This window comes from Mustela lutreola, chromosome 11 (genome assembly GCF_030435805.1).
Source record: "Mustela lutreola isolate mMusLut2 chromosome 11, mMusLut2.pri, whole genome shotgun sequence".
Taxonomy (NCBI): Eukaryota; Metazoa; Chordata; class Mammalia; order Carnivora; family Mustelidae; genus Mustela; species Mustela lutreola.
The window spans coordinates 46,828,835-46,853,646 of NC_081300.1; the positions used below are offsets into that span (position 1 = coordinate 46,828,835).

General features: G+C 43.0%; 1 protein-coding gene across 2 annotated transcripts in view; it reads right to left on the reverse strand.

Moving 5' to 3' along the window:
- The window catches only part of TTC39C (tetratricopeptide repeat domain 39C), a 104,122-nt gene that overhangs the window by 12,982 nt on the left and 66,328 nt on the right, over positions 1-24,812 (reverse strand). For both annotated transcript variants that reach the window (XM_059140430.1, XM_059140431.1), the window contains exons 7-8: positions 5,203-5,296; positions 1,965-2,072 (exon numbers count right to left, since the gene is read on the reverse strand). In XM_059140430.1, the coding sequence (XP_058996413.1) occupies positions 1,965-2,072; positions 5,203-5,296 (202 nt within the window). The remainder of the gene's footprint in view (positions 1-1,964; positions 2,073-5,202; positions 5,297-24,812) is intronic.

A 24,812-nucleotide genomic window follows, 5' to 3' on the forward strand; every position in this document is an offset into this window, starting at 1 on the left:
CAGAATGATTTGATAGTATCTAGCTGAATTCCTGAGACCAGATTAAATTTAGGTCTCCTACTCCTCCACCATCTTTCTCCTCTCTCGCAGCATTTCAAAACCAGAAGGAAATGCAATGATTGCTTTGCCAAACCTATCAGGCTATAGATCAGAGAATGTAAAATTCCAAGATAGTTAAAAGACTTGCCTAAGCCTAACCCACAATAAGCCACTGAAAAAGAGTAATGCCTGTTTTAGCTATGCCTGAGGTGCTCCTCAGATCATTCTTGTGATTCATAACATTTCTACAGTGTCACAGAATTCAAACAAGAGACAGACAGCAGTCATGGCTGCGCAAAAAGGTTGCTGTACGTGATGCCACTGAACTGAATGCTTCAACATGGGTAAAATGGTAGATTTTATGTCATGTATGTTTTACAACTGAATTATACCAGAAACAAAGTCCCTGGTGGCAATATTTCTGATACAAGTGTCCCTCCTCTCTAGCTCAGCCTGTCGATAAGTATCTGTCCTTCAGGGCCAACTCCAATGGCAGCTTGCAGGACAGAAGTGATCTGCCCCTTTCCTGGGAACTCCTGACAGAACTTACCATCTGCATAAAACGCCTTTGCAAAAACAGAGATGAGGCTTTCATGCTTTACCAGCTCCTACAAGTGGTTATAATCCTGGCATTTCCAGTATCTGGAGAGTAAATGCTCCCATACACAGCCACACTGTACATTTATTTCTTTGTGTTCTATGCTCAATGAAGATTAAAAAAGAAACAGCTCCCCACAACTGACTCTGTGAGTCCATAACACATTAACAACTGATGGCTGGGTTGTTGTGAAGACCTCCGCTTTTCAGTTTACCCACTCCTCAACGTGCCGGGCGCACCTCGGAGGCCACTCTGTAGATGGCTGCCACTGTCCTCTGAGAGGCCTGTGAGTCCCATACAACAACTCTTACGGTGTGAGACACAGTATCCTAACTAGTATACTGAAAATAATCCCATTCAAACATCAGCGACAGAGCTATACAAAAAGGTCTGCACGACAGGGGCTGCAGTAAAGAGTGTGGGTGTAAAGGGATTTCATACTTGGTCCTAGTGAGCTCCACTTTCTAAACCTCCAGGACGTGCATACTGGCCACTGTTAATTCTCTTACTTTAAATAGATCAGTTAAGGGACTGGAATGACTCCAAATCCAAACAGAGAAATAGAGATACCTAAAAATTTAAAATTATGTTTGGATTAATCTTGCACTTCAAGTAAAAGAATCACTTAAATGGCTGGTTCAGGCGAGGTCAGCATTAGAGACAGAAAACGCACTGGGTTTCTTGGGGTCCCACCTTCGCCACAGTGCTTTATATGTCCCGCAGGGCACAGACAACCCTGTGTCCACTAGGTGGCAGCATATCTTTATCTCCTGATGGGAGGACAAAAAAAGTCCATGCCAGTTCATTCAGCTCAGCAATGACAGGTGTTCCTGCTTAACAACAGGCAGTGTTCAAAAACCTCTTGCTCTGCAGAATCAAACTGTAAACAAGCTTAATAGGTAAAACAGGTTTGGGGCAGACGACTCAAAATCTGTACAACTTTGTAACCAGGGCACAGACACTCCAAGCAGAAATACTAGCCCAATTTAAAAGACATGTTCAATTCTCTCAAAACTGTTTAAATTTTTAAAGACTAAAAACCATATTGTAGAAAGCAAAGAAGAGTAAGGGTCAGCTGAGGCTGCTGAGGGCAGAATGCACAGAAACCATCATCATAATGAGCATTTGCAGGATAGAGCCAGCGGCCAACACAGCCCAGAGGGGGAGCTGGTGCGCAGGCCTGCAGGGTCCCACTGAGTCAGTGAACACCGTAGCAGGCGGTAGTACCACACATGAACATTCCAGGGAAAAGTGAGGAAGAGAACACCATGTCCTGCCACCCGCCAGTGCGTGTGGGAGTCAGAACTCACCAAAGTGGGCTACTCACCCGCAGTTAAGTAGGCATAATAGCACTGGGACCACCTGGATTCGTTTTTCAGCCTCTCAAAGGAATCAAATGCATCCTTGAAGTTCAGCTCGATCATGCTGCACCAACCTAGGAAAGAAATATTTTTAGTGGGGGACCCTCAAGTCATGACTTACACCCCATCCTTAAGCCAGAAATCTGACCCTGCTGATTACCACTGTCTGGGTGTTGCATGTGCACCACGACTGAAAACCTAAAGATGATCTTTTGTCCCTTAAATATTTTCAGTGTGACCTTCTTTTCCCTTTTTTTAATATAAATTTTTTATAAACATATAATGTATTATTAGCCCTATACAGGTCTGTGAATCGCCAGGTTTACGCACTTCACAACACTCACCATAACACATACCCTCCCCAATGTCCATAACCCCACCCCCTTCTCCCAACCCCCCTCCTCCCAGCAACCTCAGTGTGATGTTTTGAGTAAGACAAGGCACTTGTGATTTCACAGCCCATGAAGCTGTTTAGAAGCAGTAGAGTGAGGGGGCACCTCAGGGGGCAGTCGGTTGATATCCGACTCTTGGTTTCGGCTCAGGTGGTGATCTCAGGGTTGGGACAGGGAGCCCCGCCTTGGCCTCTTCTTAAGAATCTCTCTCCCTCTGCCCCCTGGCCAACAGATAAATAAATCTTTTTTTTTTTTTTTTTTAAGATTTTTACCTATTTGAGAGAGAGGGAGAGAGATAATGAGAGAGCACAAGCAGGGAGGAAAGGGAGAAGCAGGGTCCTGGCTCGGCAAGAGCCCCATCTGCGCTCGATCCCAGGTCCCTGGTTTCATGACCTGAGCCAAAGGCAGCTGCTTAACCAACTGAGCCACCCAGGTGCCCCCCCCCCTTTTTAAAGCAATACAGAGGGACATAAAGATTTCTATGAAAATACTCTGATTTGTATCCTGCACTCCAGTTTGGTTGTGAGATGAATCTGAAGCCCAGCAGTACTTCCCCAAGAGCAGCCCCAGACACAGAAAAAGCAGCAGTAAAGTGACTACCTCAAAGAGGCTTCAAGCACTCATGGCTCCTTAATGATTACTATTAATTCTCAAGCCCTTGTGGGAAGTGGAGCTAAGCCAGTCAGAAATTAAGTCCTTGTCCACCTTCCTTCTGCAGGTTGGCAGCAGGGCTGAGAAAGATCCCTGTCCTTCCCGGATCACAACACGAGACAGGCATTCTGGTCAGAAGCGGCGGCCACGGAAGCACGAGGAATACTATCCTCGTTTTTAGAAATGCACCTCCCGCTGCCTGAGCCCAGCACCTGGTATAATTCTAATTCTACTAGGGGCTTCCTAAGCTGGCAGATGGCATCCTCATTTTACCAAGGAGAAAACCTAAGGCATGGAAAGGCTGGGGACTTGGTCAAGGCCACAGAGCTAGTGAGAGGAAAGGCTAAGGAGTGAAGGCCATTGCTCTCTCCTGTCCGCAGCATCCCCTCCGTAATCAATTCTGGTATCCGTGTCATATAGGATCGGCCTTTGAAGTACAAGGATGACAGGGATCCACACTTCTAGAAAATCCAGTGTCAGATTCTATGGGATAGGATAGCAAGTCGACATAGTTTCCAGTAAAAACTGGGGCAAATCATGTCCATCCTAGATGATGGGAGTTAAATGCAAAGTAGGCTTGGAAGGAGCACTGAGTATGAATAAGAAGCCTGCGTTACAATTGTGCTGCTTCTTCTTGGGTTAACCTTCCTAAGCCCTTGGGGTTACGCTTTAATGATCTCCAAGCCTCCTTCAGGTCTAACCCTCCATTCTGCCACAGACCTTGAAACGGTGCACTAAGATGAGCCATCCTAATCACTTTGTAATACATGGACTTATCAAATCATGATATCATACAACTTAGACTAATACATTATGTCAATTATATCTCAATAAAAGTGGAAGGAAAAAAAAAAAGGCAGCAGTATCTTAAGACCACAAATGGCCACAAAATCTAGTTGTTAATTCAAGGTCTTTGAAATACATGCCACCCTACCTTACGGCTACTAGCCAGAGCTCCAGTAGGGTAGACGACATAAAAATATTTTTTGCGTTGGATTATACTTCAGCTCCTTTCTCTAAACCATAAGAGATACTTAAAACACAGTATTATTTTATTGGGAAGTTCCCAATCTTTTAGTGTGTATTTTTCTTTAAAAAGATTTAAAATTATCCAAGACAACAACTACGTCCACAGCAGATAAACAAGTGGCAAGCATCATATGGTCTGGACCTGGTGCTAAATGCCCCCTGCGTATTCCCCTTGTCTTCGCCCCCTCTCCGCAGAGGACCCTGGAGCTCCTATTTTCCCTGTTGATCCCATCATGACCTCATCACTTCTCCGCTCCCTGGCTTCTTGATGTGACCTTGTCATACTGGGCCGAAGCCCGAACCACATGAGCCCTTTATTACATTGTGTCATTGTTGTTTCAACTGTTGTGCTAATTCTCCTGAGCCCCACAGAGCAACTGCTACAAAATGATTATGAAATTGCTAAACAGCAGGATAGGAAAATTTTAGTGCATCAGCAAAAAACTCATAGTAACAACTTTGGCACAGGAGGGAGAAAGCAGGAAGCAAAGAAATATTTCCATGTCTGCTTAGAAATTTGTCTGCAGGGGGAGAGAAGCAGAAGGCAGGCACTCACACATGCAGGGAAGGCTGATGCCCGCCTAAATCTAACCCTCGTGACCACTGAGGGCAACACTCAAGGCAACCATGAGGCTTCCACAACTCTTCCCAGGTCTCCGAGCTAGTCAGAAGGGCTAGGATTGGGGCTCCCATGCCCAACTCTCTCCCAGACCCTATTTTTCATTCCCAGGTTAAAAAAAAAAAAAAAAAAAAAAAATCCCTTGGGTGCGAGGGAAGGAAACATAGTTTAGATTCTAATTGTGCAGTCAGATAAGTAGTTACAAAAGAGTTTCAGTCCATTCTTTTAACATGACCTAATATCCTAAAATCAGAATGTTAGAAAGAATAAATTCTAGAGCAGCAAGGACAGTCCCTGAGATAAGTATCATCGCTTGTGCTACAGTAACAAGGTCTGATTCTCACGAAAGGCAGCAAGCATTTTACAAAGACCCAAACCGAAGAGCATGAAAAAGGCAGACCTGCACAAGAGGCATTAAGATCCACCACCAGAAGCTAGCCATCCAGCCGGACACAAGAGGAATGCATTCATGCCATGGCATGACAAGAAGCTGGACAGACAGCTCATATTTACCTATTTCATACAGACAGACGTGTTGGATTTCTCTCTGATCTATCGCGAGCTCCAAAGCAGTATGGAAAGAAGTCAAGGCACTGTTGATTTGACACTGAAGAGAAAAATGAAAAGAGTTACTGGCTAAAATCTGTCATTAACATTACAATCATCTTCATTCCAAAGCATCTTCTTCCTTAATAGTTATTTTAAACAGATTAAACAGCACAGAAGAGAATGACCTCAAAATTTCTGGAACATTCCAATTTGCTTGTGAGCTGTGAGATGAACCTCGGCACAGAGTCCTTCTTTTGCTCTGGTGGGAAACTCCCCCTCCTGTGTATACAACAGGCAGACCTTGGAGATAACCACAGGTTCGGTTCCACACCACAACAAGCGAATATGCAATAAAGAGAGTTGGAGGAATGTTCTGGTTTCCCAGTGCATGCTAAAGTTACTCTTATACTATCCTGCAGTCCATTAAGGTGCAACAGCATTGTGTCTAAAGAACAATGCACACGACTTAATTTAAAAAATACTTTGTTGCTTAAAAACTGCTAACCATCTTCTGAGCTTCCGACAAGTTGTAATCACAGATCACCATTCACAAATATAACAATAACCACAAGAGTTTGAAATACTGTGAAAATAACCAAACTGTGATACAGAGGCATGAAGTAAGTAAATGCTGTTGGAAAAATGGGTTGCCACAAACCTTCAATTCATTTCAAAACAAAACAAAACAAAACCAAAACCCTGATATCTGCAAAGTGCAATAAAGTGTAGCGTAATGAGACGGGGTGTGTCTGGACCCAGCCCAGGCCGGACAGACCCCGTCATTCCTGAGTGACTGCCTGAAGGCTCCTTTAGGCCTGCCCTTAGCACACTGTCCCCGCTGGGACCCACTGACCCTGTCATACAAGTCCCTAGTGTGGTTCCATGTCCGACTGCTGCTGGTCCTCTCATCTCCTCCACTGACACTCTGTTCTGACTTTTGCATTTATTTAACGCAATGGACTCTCCAATGACTGTTCTCACTCCTGAGTAAATACATTTAGTGTTTCTTTCCACTAAAGACCCTCTCAAAGCCTGCCAACCTCATGCAGAATGCCTGATATGAGCACCTAAAAAGCATCAAACTCAATCCTAAATACAGCATTTAATCCTACATACAGTGATGACTGGTGTTAATAAATATAAATCCTAAATGCGCTAAAAATTTGGTACAGCCTGAGCTCAGTGATACATGCCCTGGGCCATCCCCTGCCCCACAGGTGCCACTCAGCTCCCTCTGCTGCGCATCCAGCACCTCCCTGGGCTTCCTTATGTTCCCCCGTCTGCTGCTCCTTGGCTCCCCCCTTTCCAGTGCCCCTTCCGCCTCTCCTCCTCCAGATAGCCAAACAGGGGCAGAAAGGATCACAGAAGAAAGGCTACCCCATTCCTTGGCTCCTTCAGTGATGCATGGTCACTGTGTGACGCTTCTTGGACACCACGGGCCACACAGATGAGTCAGGGAGGTCCTTAGGACATCCTGTGATTCAGCAGCACCATAAGCCAAATGACTCATCAGCCAAGGCCTTGGCTCCATCAATAACTTCATGCCCCATAGTAATGCTTCACTTTGCCAGGATGGTTCCAGCTGCAGCGTTCAATCCCTCGTCCCCATCCACAAAGCCTAAGAGAGGACACACATCCCCACACCAGCGATTCCTGGTCTCAAGGAGGTTAACATCCAGTTGGAGGGACCCTCTCAGGAGACACTCACACTGAGCTATGAGCACACAGCCCACAGCCACCAAGGTCCCATAGAGATGTTAAAAAAAACTTTTTTTATTTAAAAATCAACTTTGTATGCAGTGTGTGTGCGTGTGCACAGGTGTGTTACAGAGTAAGCTAGTGGGACACTCATCAAGCCCACTAACTTTTTTCTTTCTGGACCAACCATTCTCTCCCTGCTTCATACGCGCACTCGGTTTAGCACACTGGCAAGAAACCACAGTGCTGCGGGTTCTGCTTTGCATGTGTCTCCCCAGTTTGCTAAGCTCCTGACACTTAACCGTCGCACACAGGGTATTTCCAGAGAATCACTGCCACCAAACCGTGTCCCGCTGCGGCGCCCTGCTTGACAACGCAATGCCACACCACCCTGCAGAAGACCAACGACTCGTGAACATTAATTAAGGGGCAACTACTAAGTGCCTGGGATCGTATTGGCTGAAGCCACAAAGACAAATCACAACAGAGCTTTAAAAGCAAGTTTAGAGAAAAAAACAAACTGAGCAATATTTCAAGCAACACTGTTTCTCCTAGCCCTTTCAAAAAAAAAAAAAAAAAAAGTCTGAGATTGGCATGTAGGAGTTCGATTTTCAGATGGAGAAACCAGAGTTCAAAGAGGTGAAGTGACATGGTTAAGGTCAACAAAACAGCAATAGGGTAGTACTCCCTCGGCTGATTGCCTGCAGAGTGTGCATTCTTTAGGCAGAGGCATACAGGCATGATTAAATTAAGGGCTTTGTGATGGGGAGATTATCCTGGATTAATGGGGTGGACCCTCAATGCAATACCAAGTGTCCTGATAACAGGCAGGCAGAGAGAGCAGGCAAGTGCGGGGAGGGAGGTTGCTAATAGGGGTGCTTTCACTACTATAAATAATAATAACCACAACATAACAGAGAAAGAATTATCATCCTCAATCTGATACCGGGTTTACAGAGTCATTTTTTGAGGAAATCTATGTATGCTGAACTGAAGAGAACACAGAAACCAGGCTAGAATAAAACAGCAATGAAGCCAAGAATCTGAGACCAGGTACCATCTAGGCGTGTGTCCCATGAATTCGGCATGGATGCTCCATATCACAGAAACTACCTCACGTCTCCACTTCCTCACTGGTAAAATGAGGAGATATTGCTGGCCAGCACTACCTGCTTCCAGAGAAAGCAGTCCAGAACAAAGGCACAAGTCTTTGCCAAATTAAATGGAGCCTATCTGTTGCCAAATTAAAACCAGCACCTCGTACAACTATTGCTTCATCTCCCCAGAGATATGGCATGTTTTTCCAGTTATTGAGGATGCCTTTCTTGATACCTGTATTCCTTTCTTTTTTCCTTTTTAAAAATTCTTTTTAAAAAAATTTTATTTATTTATTTATTTGACAGACAGGGATCACAAGTAGGCAGAGGCAGGCTGAGAGAGAGAGGGAAGCAGACTCCCCGCTGAGCAGAGAGCCAGATGCGGGGCTCGATCCCAGGACTCTGAGATCGTGACCTGAGCTTAACCCACTGCGCCACCCAGGTGTCCTCCTGTATTCCTTTCTTGATAGCATTTTATACTTGTGTGGCAACTGTCCATGGGCTTTTTTCCTCCATTTGACTCTGCATGAATGCTGCCGGTGTATAGGGAAACTTGGCATTTTTTTGAGTCAATTTTGCATATGTCACCTTATACTCATGAACTCTCATGACTTCTTTCTAAAGCTTTTTCTCTTGGATTTTCTTGGAGAGATATTCAAATCATATGCAAATAATGCTGGTGTCGTCTCTTCCTATAGAAGGGACCCCTCTGAATGGTGAGAACCACTGCTACAGATACTATCAGCAAGCAAGCTTGCCTCCTTGCTTTATTCCCGTCTTCATTGAGGCTGTTGCGCCATTAAATATAGTTTGTGGGACATTTTCAGCAGATGCCATCGTTACCAAACAAATTCCCTTTCTATTTCTAATTTGCTAATAGTTTGTTTGGTTTTCGAAGTGGATTTCATTAAATGCCATCTGGGCACCTAGTGATAGGACTGTGTGGTTTTAACAATTACTTCCTTCATGCAGGTTATAAGGGGAAGACATTTTCTGAGGCTGAACCATGCTTGCTTTTGAAATAAGTCCTACTAAGGTCATAATGGGGCATTTAAAAAATACCTTGCTGGATGTGACTTGATAATATTTATTTAGAGTTTCTGTATTCAGAATGAAGTTGACCTATAGTTTTCTGATCAGTATTCTCCTCTAGTTTAGGTATCAGGATAATGTCAGAACTTGCAGACTTGTAGGAAACATCTTCGTATTTTCTACATTCTGGGACTACATAAACAACTAGTTCACTATAAAATCATACCTTTCAACTGAATAATTCATTCATTTAAAATGTTTAAAATATGGGGGCATCTGGGTGGCTCAGCTGGTTAAGTGTCCAACTCTTGGTTTCAGCTCAGGTCATGATCTCAGAGAGAGGAGACTGAGCCCCACATCGAGCTCTGAGCTCAGCTGGGAGTCTGCTTGTCCCTCTTGCCTTTCCTGCCCCCATGTCCCATTCATGCTCTCTCAAATAAATAAATTGTTAAAATGTTTAAAATACCATAATTTGAATTTTTTCTTTTAGTGGACATACAACATGACAAAGAATATTAAACATTAGTCAATAGTACCAGATTTCCTTGCCAAGTTCATAACCAACACAGTTTTGGAACTTGGGAAATTATTTGTTTCATTTACAAATCTCAGGAGATGTTGAGATAAATAATTTAGTGCACACAAAATGCTCTTAGGGAAGGTATATTGTCCATAAAATTAGACATATGCTACCTGTTAATAGTGCCAGGAGATAAATCACAATATTGTCTTCCAACATTTCGAAAGATTTGCAAAATGTAGCAATTAAGTTTCTATTTTATTTATGAGACTGACGTGCTACCTACTGCGCTAACGAGGCACCTAAGTTTCTATTTTATTTAGACCACTGAAAGAAATTCTAGATTCTTTCTTGCAAACATAATTAAGAGCTGTTTGGGTTAAGATTCTACCACAAATATCTAAGTGTGTATTCTTGCCTAACCCAAACACGAACAGACCTGAAGAGACGGGACATCTAAGGGACCACAAATCATATTTTCCAATTTTAAAAATGTAAAGTATTTCTACAGCAGTATATTTTTAAAGCCCTTTAGAAAGTGAGTATAAAGACACAAGAAGTCTGAATAATTTTCAGCACAGTAAGCCTGGAGTTACTAATGTGACATCCTGTTCTACAGAAGACCTCCACTAGCTATACCAAGTTATACCAGCTACCGAGCAAAAGATTCCCTCTCTAGAACTGAAAAAATGGAAAATGGAAATGGAAACAAAGCCAGCCAAGTCCTTTTGGGGGCCTGACACAGACTCTAGTGCCAAAAGGACATCAAGTTCCAGACTTCCCTGAATCTCTAAAGCAAGATTCCATTTCCAGGCAGTTTCCTCTGGTGCCCCCTCCGAATCGCATTTAGCATCAAAGGGCAGCTCTAGCTCACACATAAGGGTCTCAGCTCAGAGCCAGTCTACTGGCATTCAAACAATGTCGCCATCACCCTGTTCTGCTACGTTCCACACCAGGGAGTAGATCACTGCTACAGTAGCAAATCAAAGAACATGACAGTCCCCGTGGGCGTAAGCTGCGAAGAGAGGGTAATGCCCACACAAAACACTCTAATATTCACTGGAGAATTTCCAGCTCGGTGAGTACAGATGTTTGTAAGACATTGGCACATTGTTTCGAGAGGTTTAAGTAACCAAGTAAGCAGAGTTTTAGATTTGGGCAGAATTCCTGAGGTGAGTCAAGAATGTAGGTGCTCTGCAACAAGACAGGCTGTGTTTGTGTGTGTTAGGGCACTAAAGGGCCTCGAGGTCTCTAATATTCATGAGGCACCTGGGTACTAAACACACAGGAAACTAAATATGCAAAAAGCACAGTTTTCAGAATACTAAATATGCATGAAAAGTTAATACCTTAATTTGGCCTTAATTTGACCATCCACTGGTAGCACCCATTCTGGCACCATGTGTCCTCTACCCAAGAAACACTAATAAAACCCTTGGGGTCCACTGTTTTAGCTGTGGTCAGTGAAGCACAATGTAACACACTGTGTACCCCAAGACCTGGGTAGCACGGCTTTTCTCCCTGCCACTGCACACTATCCTAAGAGCATTAACCTTTTCCCCTTGCTTCTTGCTGTGTTTTACAATGATTTAGTAAATCGTGAGATTCAAGCCTATTTTAAGTTAGCATGGGAATCTTCCCATTTTGAGACCTCTGGGGGAACTTGCTGGGCTCTGTACTCAGAGACTGCCAGGGTATCAGGGGCGTCTATGTGAAAAGAAAGGAAAACCTGAAGTGCCTGTAAGGAGACACTAGTTGACACTGACAGCTGTTTGGGGCTGACTTGTGCTCCCACCCCCAAATTCATATGTTGAGGTCCTAATCCCTAGTATCTCAGAATGTAACTGTATTTAGAGGTAAGTTCTCTAAGGTGGTAATTACATTAAAATGAGGTCTTTAAGGCCGGCCCTAATCCACTATAACTGGCAGGCTTAGAGAAGAAGGGGACATGGGCATGTGTACACACACACACATACACACACACACACACGAAGACCACATGAACGCAGAGGCAGCAGGCGGCTATATAGAAGCAGAGGAGAGATGGCTCAGGAGAAAAAAAAAATCAACTGGCTGTCACCTTGGTCGGATTTTTAACCTCAGAACTATAAGAAAACTAATTTCTGTACCTGCTCTGTGGTTCCTTGTTAGGGCAGCCCAAGGAGACTAACACATCACATGTCAGACATATCCTTTTCTTGGGGAGCCATTGTCCTATGTGATGGGAAGGGGATGGGTCCTGCCTCTTTGGAAAAGCTTTCTGGTCCTAGCAGGGGCAGGAGTACCTGACCTAAACAGATCACAGTACCTCCTCCTCCCTCCCACTCAGAATCTGCTCCTGGAGTTTTTTCAGAGGAGGTGAATGTGGGCAGGTTTGGTCTCCATCTGCATGCATGCGTGCGTGCGTGTGTTGTGTGTGTGTCTTCCAATGCGTGTGCATGCATTTATGGGCCATCTAAGTTATTCCCTATACGAACTGTATAGTTTGTGTAAATACGAGACCAGTCGTCCCAAAGCTTTTATCAATATACATATGTACCAACAGTTTAGAAGAGGGCTATTTCCCTAAACCTTTTCCCAACAGGGAATATTTTCAGTATTTGCCAATTATTTTCCCCCTTGCTTTAATCTGCATCTCACAGATTCTATTATGAAGGCCACATGGTAATGACCATTTGTGTATCTTTTGGCTTGTCTATTTTTAGATGTTGTGGCTATTTCTTCTTTTTGTATGTTTATCCTTTTGCTATGTTCCAAGTTTGTAAGAGTTCTTACTATGTTAAGGATGCTAATTATAGCTTTATTCTTCATTTTTAAAAAACTTTATGAGCTAATTTTAGCTTTATTCTTCATTTTTTCAACTTTGTTTATAATATTTTATAATATAGAAGTTCATTTTTATGTCCCTTCTCCTAATATTTTGATCCATGTATGATCAATTCTATCAGTCTTTTCCTTACTGTTTTGGTTTCAGAGTTCTGTTTACACAGTCCTTGGTGGGGGAGAATGGAGCTTTTAATATCACTGCACACATGGAATCTATGAATTATGCAGAATAAGAGGAACTTTTCAAAATGCCATAGATGAGGCTGCTTTCATTCTGACAAAAATCCAGGGGTTATAGAAATAGAACTATCATCCCAGCACAACCAAGAGAAGCACAGGGCAAGAGGCCAGAGTATGCACTCAAGATTCACATGCGCGCGCGCACACACACACACACACACACACACACACACACAGTCCTACCGTCTGGGATCCCAGCACTGGTCAAGGCATTTGAAATACGCAGTGACCCAGACAAAGTCTCTACCTCATGGAGCCTGCATCTCATTCTGATGGGGAGAGACAGACAATGAGCCAACAAGAAACTCACTCTGCTCTCTGTGTGCCCAGTGAACAGGAGTGTTTGGGCAGAAATGAGGAGGGGTGGTGAAGGAGACCGGGAGACCAGCGGCAGTCATGACGCCAACGTGTCCAATACTACAGTCTCCCCCAGGAGGGGGTGAGCAAAGTCATAGGAGGTGAAGAAGTGGCTCTCTCCGCCTCTGACCATCCTTCCCAGTCCTCTCCACCCACAGTGACCACCGGCTCATCTGGCACTGTTTTTAATCACCTTTCATGCGTTCAGTGTTGCTATTCATAGTTAGATTATAAATTCTTTTGGGGCAGGGGCTCTTGCTAGCCCTCTTGGCATCCCCCAGAAGGCCCTTTTACAACAGAGGCAACAAATCTCCAATTATGCCCAAGAAATGGAATATGACAGGTCTATTTTCAGCACCTCCACATGGACAGCAATCCCCTTGAGAAAGGAGTTTAACCTACGTAACCAAATCCAGTGCTAATGAATGGTAGAACTGAATTAACGCACCAGTGACGACATTTCCTCGGTGTCTCAACAATTATACACAAGATGTCAACAAAATCTGCGACGGAAAGTGCTTTATACTGGGTCTACAGCCCAGACGCGATTCGAAAAGCCCTGACCAAGCACCGTGTGCTTAGTGCTATGCCACAGTCACATGACGTTATTGAAGGCTGGCATGGGAGGCACTGTCCTCTTTCTACACGCAAGGACACAGCCTCAGAGTGCTCGGACAGTCCAGAAGTGGAAGAGCCCATTCTGAGCTGAGCCCGATGCTTGTTCAGCCATGCCATGCTGCCTTTTAAAAGAACAGGGAATTTGTGTGGGAAAACAGCAGTAAATGTAAAAGAAATGTGTTTAATGATGCTATCAAAGAACCAAAATTAACAGTGCAGAAGACAATGTAAAGAATTAGCTCAGGAAAGCAAAGACCGTGGAAATACAGATATCCTAATCTACAAAAAGGCACACTACTCGCAAGGCAGCAATTCAAGATAAACAGACACACCTGAGTACAGGTGGAGAAGATCCACTATGCAAAGACACTGGCATGAGAGACAGAGGAGCTGCAACCAGGAAAGCAACTTTGAGAAGTTTTCCTACACTGAACGGCACTCTCTGTTAAGGATGGCAAATGGGCAAGCTCCTATGTTTTTCCCCCAAAGAGGAACTGAAGACAAGCTGTAGAAAGTGGAGGCAGGGGCGCCTGGGTGGCTCAGTGGGTTAAAGCCTCTGCCTTCGGCTCAGGTCATGATCCCAGGGTGCTGGGATCGAGCCCCGCATGGGGCTCTCTGCTCTGTGGGGAGCCTGCTAACTCCTCTCTCTCTCTCTGCCTGCCTCTCTGCCTACTTGTGATCTCTGTCTGTCAAATAAATAAATAAAATCTTTAAAAAAAAAAGAAAGAAAGAAAGAAAGTGGAGGCAAACCTAGGTAGTTCTTTCTGAAGATTAAAGAACCATAAATTTTTTTTTATGACAGCTTTGTTGAGAGGTACTTCACATCCCAAAAGACTCATCCTTTTAAAAATACAATTAAGTGGCTTTTAGATTTGAAAGCTGGGGGAAAAAAACCAAAACCTTAAAAATGATGTAGTCTCGTGTTTCTCAAAGTGTATTCTACAGAACCGTTCAAGTCTCACAGGCTACCATGTAAAAATGAATTTTCCTGGTCAAACGAGTTGGGCAAACACAGACAGCATAGCTGCATACGCCAGCTCTCTCTCAGCGACAAAGCAGAGTCTCCAAGCAGGCCGGGCATATCGGATTTGCCCGACATGAACCTCTTCTCATGGAGCACATCCAAAATAGCCCATCAAATCTGGGTTCCAGGGCAGATGCTCTGGAAAAACCCTAGTTTTCCAGGAGAAGAAACAGAGCCAGAGAAGTCTAACGGAGGTCTTATAGCACTTTCAAGCAGTCCCGTCTGTGAGCAACCATTGGGAAGGAGACCATGTCTTTACTGTTCATGACAGAGCCAAGCCCTCTGCAGACTTAGTCCAGTGCTTTCTACACGGCAAACCCTGAAGCCCCCAAGCAATAGGAGAGTAGACTCCCAGAGCTGACAAGACACCGTGAAGAAACGAAGACCATTACCACCCAACAAATCAGGGCACGGATTCAAGAACTCCATGTACCCACGTGTTTCAGAGCCCGGAGTTATAAAGAAAAACAGGAAAGCTCAAGACAATGTTATGAGAAAATACAAGATTTCCCACAAGAGCTCTGCACATAGGGTAGGTAAAAGGGAGAAATGCTGTTTCCTAAAACCAGACTCGGTCACCCCTCAAGGAGTTCACGGTCTTCTCCTCAGCAGCGAGAGTGAGGGACAAAGGACTGGGACACTGTATGGATACGTGGGCCCACGGTCAATATAGGCGATAAACAAGTGAAACATCAAACTCCTCTGCTTCAATCTGGCATTAAAGAAAAACCTATTAAAAAACCTATTAAAAATTAAAGAAAAATAAAAACAAGAACGATCCGCACCACCCGGAAAGGCAGAGGCAAACAATAAATGTGAACGAGGAACTCCTCTGAGAGAAAGGAGATCTGGGTTGAGAAACAAAATCAAATGACCCCTTGTTTCCCTAGTCACGCCTGTTCTACCCACCTCTCTCCACCAAATGGTCCAGGCCCACTGAGCCTGGATCTCCCCGTATGCTGCCTCTTCTTGGCTCTGGCCTTGAAGTTAGGCTAGTCCCGCAAGCTCTTATCTCCACCTTCAAACTCCCACAGAGGCTTCCGTAGCCTGGCAAACACTCCCACTTCTGTGTTGTCTTTCCCAGCTGTGAGGGCGGCACCTTGGGTAAGCCGCACCTGGCCTGACCTTCCAGGTGGCCTGTGTGCATGTTGCTCAGAGCCTGGCTATGTCTTCATCAGCCTGTGGCCTGGCTGCCATGCAGCACGGCTCTCCACAGCGCAAGAGCCCTGCCCCTGTCCCCACAGCCCTGCGGGCCTTCACAGCACTCCCTCTCACCCCCACAGCCAACGAAGACTAGCACTCACTCAGAGCTCCGTGAGTAGCAGCACAGGCCTACCAGATGACCATCGCCCTGGATTTTTTTTTTTTAAAGATTGTATCAATTTATTTGTCAGAGAGACAAAGAGAGGGCACAAGCAGGGGAGCAGCAGGTGGAGGAAGAGGGAGAAGCAGGCTCTCCGCTGAGCAGGGTGCCTGAGGCGGGGCTCTATCCCAGGATCCCGGGACTGTGACCTCAGCCAAAGTCTGATGCTTCTTAGGACTGAGCCCCCCCCCCCCAGGTGCCTCACCACCTCACTGAATCTTAACAGCAAAACTATGCCCTAGGTTCCCTTGGGATGGGGGGCACTGTAGGGCAGACAATGAGGGTCACACAGAGACTCAAACAAAAGTACCAGACAGCAGGCCTCAACACACAATTTACATAATAAATGAGATTAATCGTAACAACAAAAGACACGGGGCAATGACCATTTTAGAGAACTAACCCTTCAGGCAGGACCCAGGGAAACACTTCACCTGTTAGGACTGGTTCATTATAAAGGATACACATTAACAGCCAGAGGAAGAGGTAGGTGGTACAGAGGACGAGGTCCCAAAGCGTCCAGGAAGGACACAGAAACTTCTGTCCCTTGGGAGTTTGCGATGTGCCAACCTCCCAGCAGATGGATGCATTAACCCATCTGGAAGCTCTCTGAACCCTGTCATTTAGGATTTTAATGAAGGATCCACTCCTTAGGCTTGGCTGATAAATCACTGCTCTGGGTGACTAATTCAGTCTCCAGCTTCCCCGCATCCCAGGAGGCTGGTGGTAAGAAGTGCTACGGAAAGTTCCAGCCCTCTGGTCACACCACACAGCCCCTGTCCTGCAGCCACCTAGGAGCTACCAGTCAACTCATTAACAGAAACTAGGGGTAAAGTTGAGAAGAGCTTGTTAGGAATAACACACTCTTCTATCACGGCTCACTTAAAAAGTTCCAGGATTTTAGGGCTCTGTGCCAGGAACTAGGGACAAAGACCAAATACAATTCTTATGATAGCACCGTATTACAGCCCTCAAGCCCTCTCAAGTAAAACAATATGCAAGTATAATCCCTACCTACATAAGAACATTAATATTTCACTCTTAAGAGATGTATAAGGTTTTTTTTTTTTTTTAAATTTTATGTATTTGAGAGAGAGAGAGAATGAGAGAGAGTGAGCGAGCATGGGGTGGTAGGGGGGAGGAGGGTGGGTCTGGAGGAGAGGCAGACTCCCTGCTGAAAGAAAGCCCCCCCCCCCCCCACCATGCGGGACTCTGATCCCTGGACTCCAGAATCATGACAGGAGTCAAAGACCATCACTTAACCAACTGAGCTACCCAGGTGCCCAGAGAGGTATAAAGTTTTTAAAAATGAATTCTATAACAAGCCAAATTGAGGAAAGTTAGAAATAAAATGGAAGTAAAAAATAAAGTGATCAAAAAAAAAAATCACATCCAAAAGCCAGTGTAATCTCAAAGCCCAATCACAAAATAAACACAAATTTATACAATACCACAAAATAACACAAAAAATACCACAAATAAAAGGTAACACAACATTTTTACATATCTATTAGTAGTACTGGCATTTTTTTTAAATAGGCTCCACACCCAGCATGGAGCCCAACCCAGGCCTTGAACTCACAACCCTGAGATCAAGACTTGAGCTGAGATCAAGAATTGGACACTGAAGTGACTAAGCCCCCTGGGGACCCCAGTATTGGCATACTTTTTAAAACATATATATATATTTTTTTTAAGATTTCCTTTATTTTTATTTGAGAAAGTGTGAGAGAAAGCATGAGAGGGGAGAAGATAGAGGGAGATAGAGGGAGAAGGAGACTCCCCATGGAGCTGGGAGTCTGTCGTGGGACTTGATCCCAGGATGCCGAGATCATGACCTGAGCTGAAGGCAGTTGCTTAACCAACTGAGCCACCCAGGTGCCCCATTATTGGCATACTTTTAAAAGTAGTAAGTGGAAATTAAACAAGTACAATAGAAAACTAAAATGCATGTAATGTTTTATGTTAAAATATTATTGAAAATATATATGAGAAAAGTAGATAAAAACACTAAATTATTATTTTTTTAAAGATTTATTTATTTTTTGCGGGGAGAGGAAGAGAGAGCAAGAGAAACCACAATCAGACTCCCCACTGAGCGCAGAGAGTGATGCAGAGCTTGGTCTCATGACTCTGAGATCATAAGCTGAGCCAAAACAAGAGTCTAATGCTTAACAAACTGAGCTACCCAAGTGCCCCACTAAGTATTTTTAAGGTAATAGTAATAATGTTGTTCAAAACATGATAAAATCATAATTACCAAAGTTAAGAAACATTCATTTAAAAACATCTATAAAAGGTAGAATATAAAGGCATCTCAAAAACAGACTCCAACTGTATCTTTTCTGACCACAACAACATGAAACTAGAAATCAACCAGAAGAATAAATCTGGAAAGAGTACAAATACATGGAGGTTAAATAACATATTCCTAAGCAACGAATGGGTTCGCCAAGAAATCAAGATTTACATGGAAACAAATGAAAATGAAATCACAACAGTCCAAAATCTCTGGGACGCAGCAAAAATGTTCTGAGAGAAGTTATTAAGCAATGTAGGCCCACCTCAAGAAGCAAGAAAGATCTCAAACAACTTAACCTGACACCTCAAGGAGCTAGAAAAAGAACTTAAACTCAGCAGAAGGAAGGAAATAATAAAGATTAAATACAAAGAAATGACACAGAAACTAAAAAAACAGTAGAACAGATGGATGAAACCAGGAGCTGGTTCTTTGGGAAGATGAACAAAAGTGATAATCCTTTAGCCACACTCATAAAAAACAAACAAACAAAGGCAAAATCACTAATGAAAGAGAAAAATAATAACCACCACCACAGAAATACAAACAATTCTAACAGAGTATCATGAAAATCTATATGCCAACAAATCGGACAACAGAAAAGAAATGGATAAATTATTAGAAACATACAACCTACTGGGCGCCTGGGTGGCTCAGTGGGTTAAGCCGCTGCCTTTGGCTCAGGTCATGATCTCAAGGTCCTGGGATCGAGTCCCGCATCGGGCTCTCTGCTCAGCAGGGAGCCTGCTTCCTTCTCTCTCTCTCTGCCTGCCTCTCAGTGTACTTGTAATTTCTCTCTGTCAAATAAATAATAAATAAAATCTTTAAAAAAAAAAAAAAAAAAAAAAAAAAAAAAAAAAAAAAGAAACATACAACCTACTAAATTAAAGCAGAAAGAAAACAGAAAATTTGAACAGACCAATCACTAGCAATGAAATGAACTGGTAATGAAAAAAACTCTCAAAACACAAAAGTCCAAGATCAGATGCTTACAAGGGAATTCTACCAAACATTTAAGAAGCGGTAATAGCTATTCTTCTCAAATTATTCAAAAAAATACAAGAGGAAAGAAAACCTCCAAATTCACTCTATGAGACTAGTATTATCTAGACACCAAATCTAGATGAAGACCCCCCAAAAAAGAGAATTACAGACCAATACCTCTCATGACTGCAAACGTCAAGATCCTCAACAAAATACTGGCAAACAGAATCCAACAATATGTTAAAAAAAGATCATACACCACAAAGAAGTGGGATATATTCCCAAGATGCAAGGGTGGTCCAATATTTGCAAAACTATCAACATGATATATCGCATCAGTAAGACAAAGAATGAAAACCATATGATCATTTCAACAGAAGGAAAAAAAAGCAGTGACAAAGTATAACATCCATTCATGATAAAATCCTCTACAAAGTAGGTCTAGAGGGAGCATGTCTCAAGATAATAAAAGCCTTACATGAAAAGCCCACAACCAAAATTGTACTCATGAAAAACAGAGCTTAAGGTAAGGACCAAGACAAAGATGTCCATTCTCCCCACTTTTATTCAACACAGTCTTCGAGGTCCTAGCCACGGCAATCATTAACAAAGAGAAATAAAAGGCATCCAAATTGACAAGAAAAAAGTAAAACTCTACCTGCAGATGACATGATACTATATATAGAAAACCCTAAAGATTCCACCAAAAAACTACTAGAATTGATAAATGCATTTGGTAAAGTTGCAGGGTACAAAAATCAAGGTACAGAAATCCGTTGCGTTACCATCCACCAATAAAGAAGCCATAGAGAATGAAATTAAGAAAACAACTGCACTTACAATTGCATCATATACAGTAAAATACCTAGGAATAACCTTAACCAAATAAACTTAACCAAAGACCAGTGTCTTAACTTGGAAAGAAATTCAAGAAATGGAAAGACATTCCATGCTCATGGGCTGGAAGAGTAAATCTTATTAAAATGTCTATACTATCCAAAGCAATCTACATATTTAATGCAACGCCTATCAAAATATCAACAGTATTTTTCACAAAACTAGAACAAATAATCCTAAAATTTGTATGGAACCACAAAAGACCTCAAATAGCAAAAGTAATCTTGGAAAAAAACCCAAAACTGAAGATATCATAATTCCGGATTTCAAGTTACATTATAAAGCAGTAGTAATAAAAACAGCATGGTATTGGCATAAAAACAAACACACAGAGTGATGGGATAGAACAGAAAACCCAGAAAGAGACTCATAGTTACATGCCCAATTATTCTTTGGCCAAGCAGGAAAGAATATGCAATGGGAAAAAGACCATCTCCTCTTCAACAAATGGTGTTGGAAAAACAGGATAGCCACATCTGAAAGAACGAAACTGGACCCCTGTCTTTCACCCTACACACGAACAAACTCAAAATGGATTAGCGACCTAAATGTGAGACCTGAAACCATAAAAATCCTTGAAGGGAGCACAGACAGTAATTTCTCTGACAGTGAGTGCCATTGCAGCACTTTTCTAGGCAGGTCTCCTGAGACAAGGGAAATAAAGAAATAAACTCCCGAAACATCAAAATACTGTGCCTGGGTGGCTCAGTAGGTTAAGCACCTGCCCTTGGCTCAGGTCATGATCCCAGGGGCCTGGGACTGAGCATCACATCAGGACCCCCACTCAGCAGGGAGTAGGTTTCCCTCTGCTCCTCACCCTGCTCAGATTCCCTCGACAAACAAAATCTTTAAAAAAAAAAAAAAAAACCCACCAAAATAAAAAGTAAGCAACAGTCTACTATCTGCCTCTACCGATTTGCCTGTTCTGGAGACTTCCTATCAATGGAATCATAAAATACATGCTCTTTTATGGTTGGCTTTTTTTACTTAACATGCTTTCTAGGTTTCACCTACGTGGTGGCATGTATCAGGACTTCGTTTCTTTATGTTGCTGAATGTAATTATCCATTGTATGGATGCACATTTTGTTTATCCATTCATCGACTGGTAGATATTTGTGTTGTTTCCAGTCTTTGCTCTATGAGTAGTAATATGGACATATGTTTTCATTTCTCTTGGGTGTATTCCTAGGAATGGGATTTCTGGGTCATACGGTAAGTCCATGTTTACCATCTGGAGGAACTGCCAAACTTTTCCATAGTGGCTGTACCATTTTACATTCCTACCAGCAATGAATGAGGTTTCCAATAACACCACATGCTCGTCCGCACTTGCTACAGGCAGATACGAAATGGCATCTCACTCGGTTTTGATTTGCATTTCTTCATAATGATTTTTGATGCGCAGCATTTTTTCATGTGCTTAATGATCATCTGCATATTTTCTCCAGACAGAGATCTCTTCAAAGCCTTTGCCTATTTTTTTAATTGGGGTATTTGTCTCTTAATTGAGTTGTCAAAGAGTTCTTTACATATTCTAGATAAAGTCCCTTGTCCTATCTATAACTCGCAAATATTTCTTCCCATTCTATGGCCACTCACTTTCTTGATACTCTTTGTAGCAACAAAGCGTTTAATTTTGACATAGTTCAATTTACTGGTTTTTCTTTTGTTGTTGTGCCTTTGACATCATGTCTAAGAAGCCACTGCCTAAACCCAGAGTTGAATGGATTTAGCTCTTATATTTAGGTCTCGGATCCATCTGCATCCATTCTTCCATACAGGGTGACGTAAGGGTTCAACTGCATTTATGTGGGTATTTAGCTGTCCCAGAAACCTGTGTTGAAAACTCTTCTTTGCCTATCGATTTACCCTTGTCAAAAGTTAGCTGATTTGTGAATGTAGTTTATTTTCTTGACTCTAACTAACTATAGGTCTACTCTTACGCCATACCACATGGTCTTGATTACATTATACTAAGTTTTGAGATTAGGAAATAGGAATCTTCAACATTGTTCTTCCTTTTCAAGATTGTTTTGGCTGTTCCTGGTTCCTTAGGTTTAGAATTAGTTGATCAACTTTGCAAAAAAAAAAAAAAAAAAGGCAAGCTGTGATTTTGAGAGGGATAGTATTCAATCTGGTAACTCAATTAAGGGAGTCCTGCCATCTTAACAATACTGAATCTTCTGATAAAAGAACATGAGATGTCTTATCAGTAATATTTTAAGAACGGAGTTTAAACTTTCGTTTGCCTCCTTATGGAAATAAAAAGAAAACCATGCAGCAGTACAGGCTGCTGAGACCATGCACAAAATAATGAACGATTACACTCCGGCCCAATATTTCTTGAGTATAATCTCTTACCAGGTAGCAGGAGCTATGGAACAGTTTCTACTCTTTGATTCTAATAATGACACCACTGGAGCTATACCCAAGAAATAACTTAAAAAAAAAAAAAAAAAAGCTAGCTATCGAAGTACTTACGATCATAGTGAAATACTGGGAAATAATACAGAAGCAATAATCAAATATCCCAACAATTTCCCAACAAGGAAATATCAAATTATTAACACAACAGAAATCTAAATGGTCTGCATACTGGTTACTTTAAAAAAAAAAAAAACTAGTTTAAAACAGATCTGTAAATGAAACTGCATAAAGTCTCATGTGTGTATTAAAGATCACAAAAGAATTTGAAAACAGCTTACTTATATCACTGGATTATTTTTACGAAGTTGCTTAACATCTTAACTATTATGCACGTATTTTAAAAGGAGAGGCCTTGCTTGTCACCTGTAGCATGCAGGAGGGAAGACGCTGTGACAACCCACTTATTACTTCTTGTGACTCAGCATTCATGCTGCTGACCCGCAGAATCCGTTTAGCAATACGGTTATCAAGGACACCTAACAATAGATTGTGCTTTTAGCCCCTACTCTTAGGACTAGGGCTAATGTAGGCAAAGGAAAGCTCATCCTCTTATGCATATTTAGTGAGCTCAGGGATAAAATTCATTAACTTTCTACTTGCTTTTCAGCCCAACAGCCTGTAATGATAGAGTTGAAAGAACAGCATATGTATTTAACCTATTAGCAATGTGGTTTACTATCCTTTTCTCATTTCAGTGAACAGAGTTATTGAACCACATGATACAGATTCATCTTTTATTTATTTATTTATTTGCCAGACGGAGATCACAAGTAGGCAGAGAGGCAGGCAGAGAGAAGTGGAAGCAGGTTCCCTGCTGAGCAGAGAGCCCCATGCCGGGCTCGATCCCAGGACCCTGAGATCACCACTTGAGCCAAAGGCAGAGGCTTTAACCCACTGAGCCCACCCAGGTGCTCCGATACAGATTTATCTTGCTGGAAAATGGAGACAAATATATAGCCTCCCCCCTTCTCTCCTACACCAGCTTGAACCAATCCCTTGGTCTGTGTTCTTCTAAGAATAAATGGCAACTCTATTTTTCGGCTCCTGAGGTAACACAGAGAACCCACGTAGGATGGAGGAAGAGAAGACTACAATTAACAGAACTTGAGGGAATTATTTCTCTTCCTGCATTGCCTTTTTCCTGATCCTATAAATAACAGCATGACATCATGCTGGCCAGGCCCGCTGTTCAAATACAAGAGGCAGACTTGCTCGGCGACAGATGCAAAGAAACGAAAGAAATGCTGCTAAGGAACAGCTCCGATCCTGTCACATGCCCCAGAGACGAGCGCTCGGACCCAGGCCCTCCGCGGTGGGTGGCACCTCTGGGCCGGCCCCTGCGGGCCTCCTGTCTCTTTCCTCTAGCTGATAAATTAATCACCAAAGGGATCAAGCTCCGCTTTTCTGTCCCTGTCACAATCATGAATGGATGGGCTAAAAAGCAACACAGACCTCCCACTGACTCTGGGGAGCGCCAGTGAAAAATGTCACTTCATCTTAATAAAAGTACGGGAAGAAAGCAGTACAGTCCATTTTTTTAAAAGGGGACTCAGCTGAAGTCACCTGAAATAACGGGCAGGAGGAAGGTCCACAGACAGGACGCACGCTGGCGCGGATGTGTGCGAGCCTTTCCCATAGAACTTCGTAGCCTGCTGACGCAGAGGAACCCCGACCCTCTTAGGACAGGGGACGGCAGGTTGATGTGGATACGGTAGAGGGAAGGTCAACCATCAAAGAGCCCTGAAGGGCTCTGTTCTGGGAAAGAAGCCACATCCTATCACGGGCCTTCTCAGAAGGAAGGGAAGGAGGACAAGTACAAAACAGGGGAGCAGACTGTAGTGACAAGGCTGCATTTCTCAGAACAAACAAAGCAGCTTCAAATAAGATAGGGGAGATGATCAGGACAGACACACACACACACAAACACGAAAGGTAGAGCTCATCATAACTTCTTCAGCATGGCCTCTATGAGGCCTTGCACAAACTTCCTTCTGTCCTCACAAAGCAGTACTGTGACTGTAAAGGTCTGAGAGACAGTCACAGTCAAGGGCCTCGCAGCTGAATGGTTGAGGGAGAGGAGGAGGGTGGGTACTGGGGCTCACATCCGCTCATTTGGGCGCTCATCGCCATAAAGAGAGACTTCATCTCAATCCAATCACTTTTTACCTCATTTATTCAATTCACTTCTTC